This window comes from Pistacia vera, unplaced genomic scaffold, assembly GCF_008641045.1.
Source record: "Pistacia vera cultivar Batoury unplaced genomic scaffold, PisVer_v2 Contig265, whole genome shotgun sequence".
Taxonomy (NCBI): Eukaryota; Viridiplantae; Streptophyta; class Magnoliopsida; order Sapindales; family Anacardiaceae; genus Pistacia; species Pistacia vera.
The window spans coordinates 1,510,904-1,524,991 of record NW_022196074.1 but is presented as its reverse complement, the minus strand read 5'-3'; the positions used below and the strand labels follow the sequence as shown (position 1 = coordinate 1,524,991).

General features: G+C 34.9%; 2 protein-coding genes across 3 annotated transcripts; both read right to left on the bottom strand.

Moving 5' to 3' along the window:
* Nucleotides 1-1,084: 1,084 nt before the first annotated feature.
* On the bottom strand, nucleotides 1,085-1,579 carry LOC116133029 (calcium-transporting ATPase 12, plasma membrane-type-like). The gene has a single exon (XM_031418699.1). The coding sequence runs from the start codon at nucleotides 1,496-1,498 to the stop codon at nucleotides 1,085-1,087; it is 414 nt and encodes a 137-aa protein (XP_031274559.1). The 5' UTR covers nucleotides 1,499-1,579.
* An 8,699-nt stretch (nucleotides 1,580-10,278) lies between these two features.
* Nucleotides 10,279-13,858, bottom strand: LOC116133058 (paired amphipathic helix protein Sin3-like 2). 2 transcript variants are annotated; one of them, XM_031418721.1, is made up of 5 exons: nucleotides 13,445-13,858; nucleotides 13,275-13,350; nucleotides 13,157-13,186; nucleotides 12,623-12,877; nucleotides 10,279-11,666 (listed from the first exon to the last, which is right to left on the bottom strand). In XM_031418721.1, exons 2-5 carry the CDS (start codon nucleotides 13,315-13,317, stop codon nucleotides 11,410-11,412), a joined length of 585 nt encoding a protein of 194 aa, XP_031274581.1. In that variant the 5' UTR covers nucleotides 13,318-13,350; nucleotides 13,445-13,858; the 3' UTR covers nucleotides 10,279-11,409. The 2 variants fall into 2 exon arrangements, with proteins under 2 accessions (XP_031274581.1, XP_031274582.1); XM_031418722.1 differs by having other exon boundaries at nucleotides 13,458-13,858.
* Nucleotides 13,859-14,088: the final 230 nt, after the last annotated feature.

The window sequence follows — 14,088 nt, the reverse complement described above, 5'->3', positions numbered from 1 at the left end:
AGTATAGTACCCTTCATGTATAATTCATATGATGTCTTAGAGGGTGTTTGTCTAAGCTTATAAGCTTGTCAAACTTGCTTATAAGCTCTAAAATTAAGCTGACCTGTTTGTTTATAATTTTTTTGAGCTTATAAGTTGAGCTTATAAGCTAAAAAAAATAAGTTGGGGGGGAGGTACTTTTTTTTTTTTTGGCTTATAAGCACTTTGCTTATAAGCTAGTTTGACCAAGTATATTACTACATTATCCTTATTTAATTTTAAAATTCCATAGTGTGCCCTTGTTTAATGTAATATCTTTTTTAGTAATTTTATAATAAAATGTACTTATAAGCCACATTTTACCAAACACGTCAATTACTTATCAGTCACTTATAAGTACTTTAACCAAACACGTAATTGCTTAAAATTTCAAATGCTTATAAGTTAATTTTAGCTTATAAGCATATAAGCTAATTTTAATAAGCTCAGACAAACACCCCCTTAATTTGTTAATAACTTTATCATAATGGTGGTCAACCTAATTAATTAATCTTGAAAGCAAGGTGACAATAATCGTGCCTCTTTGGCTTAAATAATGAATTAATTCCGAAATGATTATCAATGCAAATTATATAAAACAAGAAAATTAACAATCTTTTTCATTATAATTTTACTGTTACATAAAATATAAACATATATATGATTTTCGAATACGAAAGAATGTAGAATGCATATCTAAAATATCAATTCATTCATGCATGTAGTAATTAGTTAAATAAATTAAAAATTACTCACAAATCGTGTTAACACATGCATAAATTAAATCAGTAAGAAATTAATTAATAGAAGTTTAGGGGGATTTAAACTTATTCATTAACTATATATATAATGTGACAAAATCGAAGTGAATCAAAACTTTGGTTTTAATCTTGATTCTTAGTTCCCATTTATTTTATTTTATTTTCTTATTTTATCAGTTCTTGTTAATCAGTTGGTCATAGCACACCTCATCTATCGCACAAAAAACAAACACACTTCTACTCCTTCCAATGATAAACGAAAGTTTTTTTTTTTTTTTTTTTTTTGGATATACATTGGTAGTACTCTAATTACGTTCATACCAACCTTCTTCCACCCCATGTTGTTTGATTCCAAAACCAAGAGCCAGGGCTGCCCATACTAGAAGAATACGTATGGCAGTGTCTTTAAAAGCACCAATCAGGAAATAGAGAAAGCCTTTTGGAGGTGGCTTATGGTAAGAGTTAGTACCAAAAATTTGAGACCTCCTAGTAATATCATCCTTGCGGCCGCTGATTCCATTGTAGGAACTTACTCCTAGAGAGGTAGCCACACCTTCAACTCCCCCAAGAACATGCAGATGCTTCAAGTCTTTGTTCTCCAAAATTGTTGGTGTTGTTTTATAAACAAAGGGGTCAAAGGAGTTGAGCACAACCTGGTTCTGAGAAATGGTAGGTTGAATCTCAAGGACAGGGTAACGAGGTGTGCCTCCATCGGACATGGTGTCTTGCTGATGAGGAAGCTGGAAATTAATTTCTATCTATTGATGCTGATGGTTTTTGGCCGGAGAATACAAAGAAAAGAAAAGAGGAACTAAAGAGAGTATATAGATGTCTGTATTCATTTCATTTAGACTGAATATATACAATAACTTAACCAACCAAACCGTCCACTTAACCAAACCGTCCACTGTTACAATAACTGCGCAGACATTTTCATATTTGAATTTAAATTCTATCAACCAATAAATCATACTCAAAATACGTCATTTCCATGACTTAATCACACCTAAGCCAAACAACTAAAGTGCACCAAAAAACTGCAGCCATGCACGTCAGACCAACTGCAGAAACAAACTTCAACTGGCACCAAAATATTCAAACTGCAACCTGGAAATTTGATGCATTTCCAGCAAGGTATCACTGCATCAACAGATGCAAAATGAACCACTTGAATCCAACGCACAGCTCAAAGTTCACTTGTGAATTTGCTGGTCGTTTGCAATGATGCTTCGATTTTTAAATGTCATTCAGTAGTTATCAGTGCAACTTCCTTGAATGTTCTATAATTGCCTTACAGTCACGCAACTCAATTTCCAATTCCAATTCAATAATTTTTATTTTCAAACTCTCAAACAATGCCTAACTTTTTTGAGCTTTCACATGCCTTACTTTTTTGAGCTTTCACCTTAGCAATACTATGGCTACCGGAAGGAACATACTGAATTCATGCCTTGAATGACGTGACGTAATTCTAACCGTCGATGAATATTAATTTATAATTAATCGACGGTCAGGATTACGCCACATCATTTGGTGTATAAATTTGGCACGCCACTTTTGGTGACTATATTATTTTCCCTTTCACCTACTGCTTCAGTATGATAACTAAAGCCTTTTTTTTTTTTTTTTTNCTTTTTTAGTAATTTTATAATAAAATGTACTTATAAGCCACATTTTACCAAACACGTCAATTACTTATCAGTCACTTATAAGTACTTTAACCAAACACGTAATTGCTTAAAATTTCAAATGCTTATAAGTTAATTTTAGCTTATAAGCATATAAGCTAATTTTAATAAGCTCAGACAAACACCCCCTTAATTTGTTAATAACTTTATCATAATGGTGGTCAACCTAATTAATTAATCTTGAAAGCAAGGTGACAATAATCGTGCCTCTTTGGCTTAAATAATGAATTAATTCCGAAATGATTATCAATGCAAATTATATAAAACAAGAAAATTAACAATCTTTTTCATTATAATTTTACTGTTACATAAAATATAAACATATATATGATTTTCGAATACGAAAGAATGTAGAATGCATATCTAAAATATCAATTCATTCATGCATGTAGTAATTAGTTAAATAAATTAAAAATTACTCACAAATCGTGTTAACACATGCATAAATTAAATCAGTAAGAAATTAATTAATAGAAGTTTAGGGGGATTTAAACTTATTCATTAACTATATATACAATGTGACAAAATGGAAGTGAATCAAAACTTTGGTTTTAATCTTGATTCTTAGTTCCCATTTATTTTATTTTATTTTCTTATTTTATCACTTCTTGTTAATGAGTTGGTCATAGCACACCTCATCTATCGCACTAAAAACAAACACACTTGCAAAATTTTTCATAAAATTTGACTTAAACATAGGAAGGATTATTTTGTTGTCTTGCTTTCCAATTGCATATGCATTTATAGGTGTCGAGCCGAGCCTAACCATGCTTGGTCAAGGTTGGTTTGACCTGCTCCAATTCTAGCCTTGCATAATTTTTTTTCACCCAGCATCATTTTTAATTACACAATTTTGCATACACAACTACTGTAAATGACAATATACCTAAAAAATAGCTATTGTTGTGAATCATTCATATATTTAGCATGCTAGTTTTGTAAGACATATTAAGTTATTTGAACTAAATTTCTTAGTTTAGTTCACTTGACATAATTAATGTTTGAGCAAAAATAAAATGTGATTTTGAGGCTATAACTAACAACTGTACACGCTAGCAGTAACTATACACCAAAATACAGGCCAAAACCTCAAAATATAGTTGTCCATTCATCAAAATATAGGTAGCTATACATCGGCTGTCTTCTACTGAAACCACCAGTTTCCTATGGCTGCAAACAAATTCAATTTAGTAAGTTTCTTTTTATATAAATATTCTAATCCATTGAGATCGTGTGGACCTTACTTTCAATTTTCCAATCCATCAAGCACTTGTACATGTGATTAGAAATGTCAACACCGCTACGAGGAGGAGGAAAATGAACAAAGTTGAGGACTTGTCTATTCAGCTTCCAATTATCATTGATCCAATGCCCAGTCAACATTATATACTCCATCTTCTGATTGCCTGAATTCCATAGATCTGTGGTCAAACTAATCTTTCTAACACTCTTCAACAGTGTCTTCAACTTCTGCTTCTCATTTTCGTATACCTTCACTCAATCATTTTTGCAGGTGTTACATGAAATTGAACTCCATTAAGGAATCGCATACTTCATCATGTTGTGCAATCCCTCTTCCTCCACAACCGTAAATTGATGCTTATACATAAGTACCCAATAGGCAATAAGTTCCCTCAATTTTAGCATATCGAACTAGCCTCTTAGAGCAGGTAGGATAGTAGATGCAACTTCATAACTGGTAGTGGGAAAATGATTTGTAGAACCCATGGACTAAAGCACTAGAAATTGAAGAATTGGTTTCATGGCTAAATTCGATCGATGTCAGCATGAAAGTCTGTAGCATGAAGCACTCGTGAATGTTGTCAATCGATTGGCGTTGATGTCTGTGTCATCTCCTATGGCAAGAAGAACAGAAAAATGTGGTGAGATTTTACAATTAAGGGATTTACAGATTTAACGGTTTAGGGTAAGTGTATTGTGATTTGGAAAATTTGATTTGGGGGATTAACTTCGTGTGTTACAACTAATTACATTGGGGGGTTAAATGTAGTTTTTACAAATTTTTAAAATTGAAGATAACACTCCAGTCCCCCAAAGTTTATAGAAATCACAAAAGTAACCCTACTTATGCGAGCCACCTCAAGCTTGCGAGCCTATTGGGCCGAGCCTCTCCCTAATCAAACTCGGCTCATTTTAATATGAGCTAGAATCGAGGTGACTCTACGAAGCTCAAGCTGAGCTATAAACGAGCTTTAGATGAGTCGAGTTGAGCCAGCTCGAAACTGATCAGCTCGTCTGACAACCCTATCTCCCACCCTACACATATGGTAGGCCCAATTAAAATATCTTTGTTTTGTTAAAAGGAAGAGAGAATGGCATTTTCCCACCTAAGGTTAGGCCTAAAGATACTTTCCCACCCGAAAGTTTCAAAAAGACACTTTCCCACTCATAATTAAGATCTGTTAGTAAAATTGGCTAACTAACATGGTATAAATAGTGTAAAGACGAAAATACCTTCCCTCTTCTTCTTACTCCTTCTTTCTTTTTCTTTTCCTTCTCTTTCTCTCCCCCTTCCTTTTTCGAAGACCCTATCTGGCCAAACTTTACCACTCCAATTCTTGAATGGTACATTGACCATTCTTTTAAGTACTTGCCCATATTGGACACCATTGTAGATGTACATAAAAGCGACTTCTTCTCTAAGGCATCTGTTGCCTTGCATCAAGGTGTGTAGTACTCCACGAAAGGCACGATCCAATTCTCATTCATGATATCTATGGAGACTTTAATTGGCTTGTTGGAAGTAAAAGCCGTTAAGTCCTATTCAGCACGCCTAAAGACCTCTTATGACAAGTTGGTTAGGGAGTTCTAACGGCGATGTTAGCGTCATTATCACCAAATACAGACCTAAACTCTTAAGGAGGCTTGTTGAATCCTTGACGTTTGTTCACACCTTCAATGAACAAAGCAATGTTATTCTCTGTGAAAAGCGCCTCATACACGTAGAAGTTGGTTTCCTGAGCTCCTTGGCGGAAGCTTCTTTATTAGAGATTCTTCTTCTTTCTCTAGATATTTCGTCAAAACTGGTTGAAAGAACTGCCATTGCCGGCAAAATCTTTTTGGCATATTTCATTTAAACAGTGTGAGATTCATAAACGCAAAACCCCTAAAAATCTAGCCTTAGAATTTTCTTTGGTTGAAAAAAAGGAAAATACAAACCGTCCACCATCCAAAAACTGCAAGACGATTGCAAGAACCTCTCAATCCGGAAAAAGAACTGAAGCAGACTTTAATTTATCAAAATCTTGAATTGAGGACTTTAATTTCTCTCTTCATGCCAGATCGGGCCACGAAAGTTTAGGCATATAGGGTATTGGAGAAGGGAAGGGGGAGAAAAAGAGAAGGAAGAGAAAAAGAGAAAAGGAGAAGAAATAAGAAAGGTTAAGAAAAAGAAAAGAGAAGGAGAATAGAGATGGCGAAGAGGAAAGAAGAAAAGAGATGAAGAAGAGAGAGAATATATTTTCATCTTTACACTGTTTATACCATGTCAGTTAACGAATTTTACTAACAAATCTTAACGATGAGTGAGAAAGTGTTGTTTTGAAACTTTTCCAGTGAGAAAGTGTCTTTAGGCCAAATGTTCGGGGGGGAAATTTCATTCTCTATTAAAAGAAATATGTGGACTCATTTAGGGATGTTCAAAACCGAGTGCCCGAAGCGGTTAGGTTTTTTTTTTTAACCAAAATGGAAATTCGATTCAGGCTATAAGCTGAACTGAATTCGAACTGGTTTGTAACTGATCTGGTTATGAACCAAACCGAATTTTTAGTTCGGTTTGATTCAAGCAAGTACCCGATTTTGAACCAAATTTGAAATCCCAAAATTACAATTCTACCCCTACTGTAGAATTAAAGATAAAGCACCTTTTTTTTTTTTTTTTTCTCTTCTTCTTCACCACCCGTTTCCCTCGATGTTACCTCCCACGTCCACCCTGATCTCCCCCACCCCACCCTCACCATTTTGGTCACCCCTCACATATTCACCTCACCTTCTTCCAGCCCCATTATTTACATCCATCACCATCCTAACTGATTTGTGCCTCACCATTTTGATTATTGTTGGTTGTCTAGATTTTAGAGATCTTTAGGTTTTCTGGTTTAATTTTGCTTGGGTTTCGGAGATACGTGTAGAAGAGAAGTGAAGAGGTAGTTGGATTTAAGAGATTTTTTATTAGAATGGTTGGGTTGTTTTCAATTTTAATTTTAGGCAAAAAAATGGCTCGATTTGGATAACCGATCTTTTGCATAGCTGAACAGAAAATCCAGGTTTTTCCTTTATTATAACTCAAAATTGAACCAGATTTTCGGGTACCTAGTTTCTCTAGTTTGGTTACCAGTTCCAATTCGTATTTTGTGTATTTTTTAAAACTTCTAGGTTCATCTTACACTTTTTTAAGCTCAACTTTTTTTTTTTTTTTTTAATAAGTTTAACCTTAATGAAAATTATAAAAAGTGATATTATAAGTTTTAAATATGGTCATACTCTATTTTATATTTGTTTAATCTTTAATATTAAATATTTACCTAACTTTAACTCTAAATTTTCATAATCATTAAAACCTTTTACTTTATGTCAAATATTTTTATTGATAGATCTAAAAACAAAAAAAGTAAGTCCGAAATATAAATTGGACAAAAGGGAAAACCTAATTAAGCAGATTGGTGTTATTTTGGCCTCATTAATTCTCTGTGTAGACCCCATTTTAAATAAAATTGATTTTCAAAAAGTAATTTTTAAAATTATTATAACTTATTCCAAGCTTATCCAGTCTACCTTAACCTTCCTTTTCTAAAACTCTGTCTTCATCTAGCATGGTTTTTGTTGATACGAAAATTCGCACTAATCAGAGTGATCTGATTTACCCTAACAAAATCGGAATAGATGTGTGCGTGATTTAATGAAAACCAGCAATTGAACAATTAAAGAGAAAATACAAGTAATGACAAGAGGCAATTTTTAAAGTGGTTCGGCAAGCTTGAATCTTGAGCCTACGTCCACTGTTTCTCTTATTAAATGAGAATTACAAATGATGAATCTTTTCCTAGAACAATTGCCCAGCCCCTATGAAAACAAGTTGCAATGGGTTTTATAGCACCCATTTATATGATAGAGTTGAGGTAAGATTCAAATACGTAAAATTAGGAAGTTGCATGATCTTCGACTACCTTAGTTGGAATATAAATCAATTTGAATATCTTCCTTCCAAATTGAGACAATCTAAACATCTTCATTACGAAGTTATCCTCTTCAGATTTCCCGCACAACACTTTATCTAGATATCCTCTCCGGATTTCTCGCACAGCACTTTATCTTCCTATTGACATAGGAAACGTGTATTGCCATTGCTATTAACTGCAACTTCTTCAACCACGACAAAGATCTTGGTGGGTTACGGCTTCGATTTTTTTTATTTTTTTAAACTCTAAAGCTTGAAAGGTGGGCGTCATTGTTGAACTAATTTTCTCACAGTTTAGGATAGGTTTATTAGATATTCAGCTTTGACTGCTTTAAAGATTATGATCCACAAAGTTTTTTGACCCACTTTCACTGAGATTCCGCCGAAAGATGAACCTCAATAAAATGTGGACTTAAGGTTCATTATTTAGATTTTCGTTGTTCAAAAACAATTGATGCAGGAAACATCATTCCAATGGTAGATGAAGTATGAGATTGACAACTTTTGGTTTATTAATCTGGATGGGGTATTTGTAATAAGTTTTAAACATCGGACATGGTTTTGTTGCTGACGTCATCAGTTTGATGTGATCCAGTCGCCTGAATGGGTCACCTCCCGGTTTGAGTTTCAGAACATTGTTATCTACTGCACGATGATAGCATGCATGTTAATTAGTTCAAATAAGTTGATTTAATTAGTGTGAATGGAAATGATTTAGATAGAAAAGCAAGCCCTCCACCGTCATAATTCTATATAAAGTTAAAGAAAATATTATCTTCAACAAAAATACAATCGTTTACAACCTCTTCTCACCAACTTTTTCTCACGACCCTGTCGTATCAGCTCACAATTTACCAGATGAGACCTATTTACGAGCTGACCAATCGTTAGCTGTCATGTCAGGATTGTGAGAGAAAGTTTGTGAGAAGAGATTGTGAGCATAGTATTACTCTATCTTCAATTATATAAAGAGGACAAGGAACTCTGAAAATATTCTTTTTCATTTTCTCTTTGTTGTAAAGCAAGCCTTATATAGTATAAAGTTCAAGAGAAGCCAACCCACCACCGTCATAATAAATTTATGTAAAGTTAACGAAAACAAGTTGCAGTATAGCACCAATTTATATGATAGAGTTGAGGTAAGATTCAAATGCGCAAAATTAGAAAGTTGCATGATCTTCAACTACCTCAGTTAGAATTTAAATCAATTTGAATATCTTCCTTCCAAATTGAGTCAATCTAGATATTTTGACTAGGAAGTTATCCTCTCCGGATTTCCCGCATAACACTTTATCTTCCTATTGACATAGGAAATTTGTATTGCCATCGCTATTAACTGCAACTTCTTCAACTTCAACACGACAAAGATCTTGGTGGGTTACGGCTTCGATTTTTTTTATTTTTTTAAACTCTAAAGCTTGAAAGGTGGGCGTCATTGTTGAACTAATTTTCTCACATAGGGTTTAGGATAGGTTTATTATATATTCAGCTTTGACTGCTTTAAAGATTATGATCCACAAAGTTTTTTGACCCACTTTCACTGAGATTCCCATGTGCTTTGGTAAAATGCTTAGGCGCCGAAAGATGAACCTCAATAAAATGTGGACTTAAGGTTCATTATTTAGATTTTCGTTGTTCAAAAACAATTAATGCAGGAAACATCATTCCAATGGTAGATGAAGTATGAGATTGACAACTTTTGGTTTATTAATCTGGATGGGGTATTTGTAAGAATTTTTAAACATCGGACATGGTCTGACTGCCCAAACCGTGACCCAGTCGCCTAAATGGGTCACCTCCTGGTTCGGGTTTCAGAACATTACTATCTACTACATGATGATAGCATGCATGTTAATTAGTTTAGATAAGTTGATTTAATTAGTGCGAATGGAAATGATTTAGATAGAAAACCAAGCCCTCCACCGTCATAATTATTTATAAAGTTAAGGAAAATATTATCTTTAAAAAAAATACTATCATTTACAACCTCTTCTCACCAACTTTTTCTCACGATCTTGTCGTGTCAGTTCACGATTGATCAACTCACAATTTATCAGATGAGATCTATTTACAAACTGACCAATCGCTAATTACCACGTCATGATTGTGATAGAAAGTTTATGAGAAGAGATTATGAGTGTAATATTACTCTATCTTCAATTATATAAAGAGGACCAGGATCTCTAAAATATTCTTTTTCATTTTCTCTTTGTTGTAAAGCAAGCCTTACATCGTGTAAAGTTCAAGAAAAGCCAACCCACCCCCCCACCGCCATAAAATATTTATGTAAAGTTAAAGAAAATTTTGTCACTTGTATCAATCCATTAATACATCCACTAACCAAAAACTTTATAAGGTTAAAGATGAAGATGAAGCTTTTCCGATTATTACAATATAAAATCAAGACTGCAATCTTCTTACTGAGTAAACCCAAAAAGGAAACAAAAATTTAAACTTGATTGATCGTTGAATGAGTATTAGTATCTGGTCTCCTTTGGAGGTTAACTAAAGAGTAGTAAGCTCCTATGGATCCTTTGGCCAACAAAGAATGATGGTTCCCTTTCTCGATGACCTGCCCTTTGTCTAATACAGCAATGAGATCACAATTTTTCCGTATATATATCTATGTGTGTGTGTGTGTGTGTGTGTGTGTGTGTGTGATATTCTTTTTAATTGTATTTTCGTGTTTTCTGTTAAGTCAAAAGGTAATACTTACTGGCCACCAACAGCAATGGCGGCGGCCACAGCATAGACAGTTCCTCCCTTAGCACCATGGCACATGACCATTCTACCGTCGTAATAAGCTAAGAAAGACCAAATTGCATAAATGATGTTGTTGCTTCCAACAGCCCAGCCTTTAGCCAAGCCTTGCTTTACCCCCAAATTGACTAAGCTTTCAAGGGCCGAAGAGAAATCGTTGATGGTTTTGGTTTCACCAACAAATGAATAAACAGTTCTTATAGAAGAGATTGCCTGTTCCGCAATTTTTCCAGCCTTGTTGTACTCTGCTGCCATCTTCCTTGCTAAATCCATCACAGCTCTTCCACAAATCATTCAAGGAATCACCAGAAGCAGAGCAGTGGGAAATATAACAATGGTTAACCTCCATGACATCAAGAATCCTACCACATAGCTTCCAATAAATGTTGCAGCATTGGCCAAAAATTTTGGGAGCTGTCACAGATTCAGAGAGTTAATTCGTCACATATTTCAAATAGTTCTCTCATACATTTGCATCTTTTGCTAGTCGGGAGCAAATAGGACCACTAGATGCTTCATCTTTATCAAACCATCCAACTTCAAAAGTGAGTATCTTTTAAAGCATCCTCTCTCTGATCCTCTTGGTTAAGCGTTCACCCATGTAAGAAAAATTGTAATGTTGGCATAAATTAACCAATGAAGTGAACACTGCTAACTTTCTCCTTAATCTCATCAGTGATCTTTTAAGAAAAAAACATTTACCGTAGACCCAGTGATAAAGGAATAAACAGGTTGCACAGCACCGGACAAGATTGCACTTAAACAACCCAAGCTTGCTTGCTTCTGTTCTGGTAGATTCAACGTGAACAATCTTCTAAACAATGGCGCTGGCAACTTGATCTTGTAGTCATCTGCCTTGCTCTTTCTTAGATCATCATCATCATCATCTCTTCTGGGGTTTAAATCCAAGCTTGATTTGAAAGATGAGCCATTCATGGATGAAGAAGTAAGGTTTATCAACACAGTCTCGTCTGGGGTTATTAACTTAGCTCTTTTTCAGTTTGTTGAAGAAGGTAGTCCATCGCTTCATTGCCTTATTCACCCGTTCCTTGATGGAGCACATCTCTTCACATGAATATGAATATTGAACAAGTTTATATAAATCTTCATGAATGCTGAGGTAAGAGTATACATATTCCTGGTGTGGAATTACAGGTTGCTGGTGTCCAGCAGCAATAGCAAAAAGAACATTGTCCTCTGCCAGTTTATTCTCTTTCAACTCCTTAATTTCAGCCACCAAAGCTGCAAATTAAATAAGGACTTTGAGAAAAAGAGCAAAGTGGAAACAATACGTAGAAGCAACTCTAGGCATCCTCTGTAAACTATATTTCAGACACTTAAGACTCCATTAAAGCCAGCTCTGATTCTCAGTCAGAAACTCTTACATGTCAATAAATACTGTATAAACATTACAGACAGAAACTTAAAACATAACAGAAACTTTATTTTTATAAAAAGCATCTGAAGTGGACACTATATAAAATTCAAGCTGAAATTCTAGCTTCTAATTAAGTATATAAACACAAGAACTCTTTTAAATCAACTGTCACTTATCTTATAATAGTTAACCAGGGAAAAGGCAAATATGAGTGTAAGAACCAGAGACTACTATCAACATTTCTTGCTTTGAAATCTTAATAGATATAAACCCGTATAGATGCAATGAATAGAAGCAATAATACTTCCAGCACAATTGTCACATAACCTCATGCAGTGTAACATTATCCTCTAAACATTCAATGTAAGTCGCAAACAAAGCTGATCAAACACAGATGTTTGCCTCATCATATTTAAATGTCACCATTGTTGAAAATGTTGACAAGCATGATGACAAAAATGAAGCAACATACCATAACCAAGGGGAGTGAATATTATCAACAGTTTTGGATCCATGACAGAGATTATCAAAAAAAGCAACTTTGAACAGTTTATGGTTATGAAACCAGGAAGAAGAAAGGCACAGAGTAATTCTATCACAAATTAGTAATAATCACATCATTATCTGGTTGCTCAAATTGAGAATTTTCACACAAAAGCGATGCATGGCAACATAATAATATTTCCATGCTCTGAAATATTTTTGAACCACACAATGTGAAACTTTACATCAGAAAATTCACTCAACAGTCTAAGCAAATATTTGAGTAAGCACATAATACCAACAAATAACCTTTAACTTGCTATAAGATTCAACTTACATTTGGTGCTCAAGTTCTTTGAATCTTGTCGCTTGAAGTAGAAACTGCGATGATCAAGCGATTTGTAATGGTTTTCAGCATATATTTCAGCCCAAACCTTGTTAAAATCTGAACAACGCCGAGTCAATTCATCTTGCTTATGCTTCAGACGAGTTAAGATAACTGGTAGTGCAAGAGCTGGATTTTTGCACAATATGTCCATCATATCAAGACCATGATCACCATACAAACGCTCAACACACCTTAAATTTAGAGCTGCAATACAACAGAAATCAGGGAGAGAGTAAGAAAAGAAAATCAATCTCAGGCAAAGGGAAACAAATTGTAATTCCGAAATCAGATATATTACAAACCATTAAAGTAATCCTTTATATAATACAAACCATTAAAGTCTTTAGCTATTATCAATCAGCTTATACTACATCGAGTACAGAACAAACTATTCTTTGATTTACAGGTTATTTAAGAACACCTATCAAGATAATAAAGAAGAGGGAAAAAAAGAAGAAGAAGCATATACAACGTTTTACGTACTTTTACTCATCACGCGAGCAAGGAATCCATCTGCAAGAATGATCTTGATCAGAAACAACTTTCAGAAAAAAGAATCTAGAGCAAATAGCTTATGCTACTGATAATTTTCAACAATTACCAATATTCTCACAACGCTCGAAGAAATGATTGAATTCAGCCATAAGATCTGGATACTTCCCAAGTAAATCAGTAACCTAAAATGAAAAGGGCAAAAGGCATTTAAGTTACCATAAAATCATAGAAATGACAATGGATTACTATGGTAAAGGTTAAAAGTGAAATTCCGACCCGTTGGAGTCACCTCTGTGAACCGTGTCTGATCGAGGTCCCGATTGGCTGGTTGCTCGTTTCTTAATTCAATCACGTTCTGTGGCACGGCCTATGCAACCACCGTTCTTATCATCTCCATCAGTCAGACGTTTTCAGGATTCGAGGTCCCTACCCGGGTTGATTTGAGACCTGCTACGTCGGCGGCACTGGTGATCAGCGTGCAGCAGCATCCTAATGTACCTCCTAGTGGGCGACTTCCGCATTGTCGTGGTTTCCAGCGGTGGTTTTAGATCTGGTACGAACCATTGTGAATCTCAGGTGATTGGTTGTCATTGGAATTGTTAGCAGGAAGTGTTAATAGTAGAGTTCTAGCGCCAAAACGTTGATACAATAATTACACAAACTAAGTGATCTCATTGACAGTGGAATCGGAATCGATATGCATGATTAAAGATAACTAGCAAGTAATATAAATGTAAATGTCAGTTAGACTTGGTAAAATGGGTCTAGATCCGCGGGTTGACCCTAAACTCGGGTAAAAAATATAGGAGGTGGGTCTTTAATATTAGACCTGTTTTTCTTCTACCCGTACCTGTCCTAACCCGTTCTCCAACGGGTTGAGGGGGTACACCCGTGGGTGCCCGCGGGCACCCATTTGTTTT